Consider the following 5,388-nt stretch of genomic DNA (forward strand, 5'->3'; position numbering starts at 1 on the left):
AGACACAGGAGAATATTTTCCTTCACTCTGATTAGTGGATTCTTTCAAAGCAAAGCCTTTGGTCCTTTGATTAGCTGAAATACATAATTAATCAAGTTGTCCCAGTAGATAAATTTCAAAATTACAATCTTTCAACAAAAACTATGTTGTACTTTTCAAAACCTATGGAGCATACTAAACTAAATGCTAATTCATATTTATAAAGTGCTCATTCCAGGCAGGCATTGGTACAGGAATATAATTTTTCTTCTAAATAATATCTTATCTGTATAACTCATGTGTTATTAAAGGAAATGCTATTATTGTTCAATATTTTGTTACTTTGCTTTTAATTTCTTCTTGGATCTGAGAAGATTTTAATTTTAAACATAGTTTTACATTTTTAGTATTAAGTTCTAAATTTATTGCATTATTATCAGTGTATGTGTTATTTCTGCTTTTTTGGTTTTGTCAGAGTTGTTATATATATTACATATATACATAAACTTTGATACAAGTTACTTATATTCTTTAAATTTTGATTTCTTCATGTGCAAATAGTCTTAAAATAAAAAATACTGCACCTTTATATTGTGACTGTGAAAATCACATTTTAAACAATCAATGTCTAACCTGGACATGTATCTTTGAACATATGTACCCTGATTTATTGATGTCACCCTAGTAAAATTAATTTAAAAAATAAAATAAATAAATAAAACAATCAATGTCTATTTATTAGAACAATACCTATTTACTAAATTAAAATTTTAAAGTAATGATGCATCATGTGCTTTAGAAGCAATCAGATCACAGGTAGTTTCTACATTCCTTATTTTTCTTGTCATGGTCTGTTAGAGCAGTTATTTAGGCTGGCATCTTTCATTTAAGGTAAATGAAAGGTAAACTCTGCTAAACCTTTGTCATAAATTCTATAAACCACTTGTGTCCCATATTTTAATACTGAAGGCATTCTTTCTGCCTCTAAACCAAACCAGGTGATATAATTAAGACCAGCTTCTCATACTTTGAGAAGTTTATTGCTTTTAACAATTCCTAGTACCAACTATTGCAGTTCTGTCACTATTATTGGGTTGAATTGTAGAGAAGTAGTATACTAAGGTCTTACAAATCATAATAGGGCTACCAGATTTACCAAAAAACAAGCAGCAGGTTAAATTAGCATTTCAGAGAACAATATGGTGCTCACTAATGTATTATCTCATGAACTTGGAGAAAGGATGGTTTTCTTTGCTGTTTTATGGGATGTTGTCAGAAGGGTAATAAAGTTACATTAATATATTCATTTTAATATTCTTATATTCTTAAATCTTTAAATATTTTCATGTTTTTTCAGTAATAAGAAATACATGTGTGGTAGGCAGAAAAAAGGCCTCAAAAGATATGCAAGTTTTCCCGGCTGGGTAATCCACTGGTTAGAGCATAAACCTACTATTCCATAGTTGCAGTTTCTATCCACAGTCAGGGTGCATACAAGTGTAACCAATAAATGAAAGAAAAATAGATGTTTTACTCTTTATCTCTCTCCTTTCCTCTCTCCCTAAAATCAAATAAAATTTATAAAAAGTATATGCAAGTTTGAATCTGCATTAAAAAATGACAAAAGAAACATTACAGATGTAATTATGTTAAGGATATTAAGGTGGGTAGAGTCTCCTGGAGTATCCAGGTGAGCATAGGGTAAACACAGTGGTCCTTACAAGGTGAAAGACAGAAGCAGAAGAGAGAGTGTCATAGTGGTGTGATGGAAAAAGAATTTGAACCACCATTGCTGGTTTTATGTCAGTAGAATTGAAGATGCATCCTGTACTCCTCTCACTGACCACCAATGAAAGAGATACCCCTTCTGGAAGTGCGGCGGGGGCTGGTTAAATGGCCTCAAGGGGCTGCATGCGGCCTGAGGACCCCTGGTTTAAATACTATAGAATGTCTACCTTGAAACCTATGTACTCTTATTGATCAATGTCATCATATTAAGGTTAATTTTCTAAATAAAATTTATAAATAAATAAATAAATAAATTTTTTACCTGCCTTGAAAAAAAATATTAAACATTTGTTTAGGCCTAAATGTTTAGGCCAGTGGTAGTCAACCTGGTCCCTACCGCCCACTAGTGGGCGTTCCAGCTTTCATGGTGGGCGGTGGCAGAGCAACCAAAGTATAAATAAAAAGATAGATTTAACTATATTAAGTTGTTTTATAAAGATTTATTCTGTCAAACTTAGTGAAAATCCAACATATAGTACTTGGTAAGTATTATTATTATATGCTTTAACTTGCTGTAACCCTGCTTTATAAATTTTATAAAGTTACTTCTCTACTTGATAAATCACCATTACTGTGTAACTGGTGGGTGGTTAGAAAATTTTACTACTAACAGAGATACAAAAGTGGGCGGTAGGTATTAAAAGGTTGATTACACCTGGTTTAGGCCCTGACTGGTTGGCTCAGTGGTACAGTGTCAGCCCAGTGTGTGGAAGTCCCAGCTTCCATTCCCCACCAGGGCACAAGGAGACGTGCCCATCTGCTTCTCCACCCTTCCCCCTCTCTTTTCTCACTATCTCTCTCCTCCCCTCCCGCAGTCAAGCCTTCACTGGAGCAAAGTTGGTCCAGGTGCTGAGGATGGCTCTATGGCAGGGGTCTCAAACTCGCGGCCCGCCGAACAATTTTGTGTGGCCCGCAGACTAATCCACAAAGTTCAAAATATTTTGGATAAAATTAAGTAAGCCTAGGGGCCTACTTGTATTTTTCATTTCTCTAGCATCCTAGCTAGATATTAGCTTAGTTAACAGCAGTTGTGATGTGAACTAGTTTCTGGTCGTTTTGTGACACTGAGTAAACTGCATGTACGATTGTGCTTGTTGTACTGATTTTTTTTTTCTTCAACTGCAGTGAGAAAAGTGTTGTGTAACAGTTGCCTTTTGTAGACCTAGTGCGGCCCGCCAAACCGCTGTGATCTTGCTCTGTGGCCCACATGCTGAGTTGAGTTTGAGACCCCTGCTCTATGGCCTTGTCTCAGGCACTAGAATGGCTCTGGTTGTAATGCAACAATGACCCAGATGGGCAGAGCAGTGCCTCCTGGTTGGCATGCCAGGTGGATCCTGTTCAGGTGCATGTGGGAGTCTCTCTGCCTCCCTGCTTCTCACTTCAGAAAAAGAAAATACAAAAAACCAGATTTATTTAATTAAATTATTTATTACATATGACTACATTTATAAAGATATGTGATTTTATGGATACATATAGCATTTTATATGAAATCACTGCCTTGAACATAACTTTATTTGTAAAGAATGATGAGTTATTAAAAATTGTTAACATACTGTCATTTTATATAATCTGTTTAATTTGTTTCATATATTCAAACATTTTGCTAAGAATCACTATCAAGCTTGTTAGGTTGCTAATTTCAGAATCAATGTTTTTTTTATAAATTGAGAATTTTGCCATATCTAGTATTCTGTGACTTACCAAATTTTAGCTTGTTTATTGAAAATATTAGTAGTAGATATCAGATTAATCTACATATAACTTGCTTCAGTATTTATAGATGTGATCAACCTCAATCTGTGTTTTATATTTAATCTGAAGTACTTACTCTTGTTAATTCAGGACCTATCTTTATAATTACTGTTTATCTTTTAAAATGATATGATTTTTCTGTGATACTTTTATTGAAGTTATTTTAAATTTATAGCTATAATCATTCTTCCTTCATACTTGACTTACTCTATTTTTTCATAGCATGTCTGTAGACAAAATTGTGTTACCCAATTCCAAAACCCACTGTTCTTCAGCAGCTTCCGTGTGTCATTTACACAGAAACATAGTATTAATGCTGCCGCAGAACAGATGCTCTTCCTTGATCTTGCAGCACAGCCTTGAAAAGCTGTAAATGAATGATAAGGCACAATGGCAGGTGTTTATATGGTGGGCTCTTTACAGTCGAATCACTGCATTCTACCTTTTTCACTTCCCTTCACCCCAAACTGTGGTGGTCCAAAACTCTTATGTTGGTTTCCTTTTATTTTTACCCTCTAGATAAAGAAGTTTCATCCACATCTAATCCAGTAATAAAAATATTACATTTGTTGCCCTGGCCGGGTGGCTCAGTTGGTTGGAGCATTGTCTCAAAGTGCAGAGACAGGAGTAGACCAATATTCCTGTCTCCCTCTCTCTCTCCCTTCCTCTCAAGCTAAAAAAATCAATAGATAAATATTTTTTTTAAAAAGTGCAGGCCCAGCCTGGTTAGCTCATTTGGTTAAGACTACTGTCCTGAAACAATAAGGTAGCAGGTTTGATCCCTGGGCAGGGCTCACATAGGAAGCAACCAAAGAATGCACAACTGAGTGGAACAGCAAATAAATGCTTCCCCTCCCCATCCCCTCTCTATCCCTAGCTCTCTCTGTCTCTCTAAAAATCAATAAAAATTAAATCCCTGGCCAAATCTCAGTTGGTTGGAATATCAGGGCACATACACGAGCAACTCTATGTTCCTGTCTCTCTCTCTCTCTCTACCTCTCTCTAAAAAAATAATAAATAAATGAATAATAAATAATAAATAAGGAATGAGTAGTAACTCAAAGCATACAGGGTGAAGCAAAAATAGGTTTACATACTTTCACACTGAAAATAATACAATAATAAATAAATAATAATACAAGAATAAACTTTTTGTTTTGCATACTCACAACTGTTACCTACTTTTGCCACCCCCCCCTACCCCGTAGTACACATTGCTAACATGAGGTCTCTAAGACATTGTGGCCTGAAAAAAGGGCTTTGGACACCTGAGGTGTAAAATCACCATTAGAGAAGGAGAGAGGAGGGTAGGGACTGAGCTCAAATTTGATGGATGATTCTGGATTCTGACTTCTTTCTTCTTTGTGCCTAGCAGGAAAGTGAGAGTGCCAGTGGCTCTGAAGAAGTGTGCTACACTGTCATTAGTCACAAATCCTGCCAGAGGCTCTCCTTGAGCTCCAATGACCATGGTTATGAGAACATTGACTTTGCCACAAGGAGAGTGAAATCATTTAAAGGGTCAGAAATGGAGTATGCCCTTCTCAGGACAATGGGCAACAGGCCTCCCTCTGCCATGGAGCATGACTATGAACTTGTGCTTCCCAACTAAATCCTCATGCCTCATCATCTTCCAGTAACAAAGATGGTACAGAGCAGTGGCCTCTGGCGAAACCTCTCTCTCTCTCTCAGCTTTCCATAAAACATGTATTTCTGGCCAGAGTTCAGAAATTATATTCTCTTACCATATTGCCTTGGGAAACTTAAACATGGCCTCTCTGTGGTATGTGTGCAGCATATATATTGACAATATAATAGAAATATTCCACATCTTTTTGTTTGTAAAGTTTGAGGATGTGGAGATGGAGG

The 5,388-nt window shown here is 36.0% G+C and overlaps 1 protein-coding gene across 1 annotated transcript; it reads left to right on the top strand.

Annotated features, from left to right (window-relative positions):
- The first annotated feature begins 1,797 nt into the window (after window positions 1-1,797).
- On the top strand, window positions 1,798-5,131 carry GCSAML (germinal center associated signaling and motility like). The gene is made up of 3 exons (XM_066343689.1): window positions 1,798-1,867; window positions 4,042-4,070; window positions 4,898-5,131. Exons 1-3 carry the CDS (start codon window positions 1,798-1,800, stop codon window positions 5,129-5,131), a joined length of 333 nt encoding a protein of 110 aa, XP_066199786.1.
- The last annotated feature ends 257 nt before the right edge of the window (window positions 5,132-5,388 follow it).

The sequence above is a fragment of the Saccopteryx leptura genome, chromosome 6, assembly GCF_036850995.1.
Source record: "Saccopteryx leptura isolate mSacLep1 chromosome 6, mSacLep1_pri_phased_curated, whole genome shotgun sequence".
NCBI lineage: Eukaryota > Metazoa > Chordata > Mammalia > Chiroptera > Emballonuridae > Saccopteryx > Saccopteryx leptura.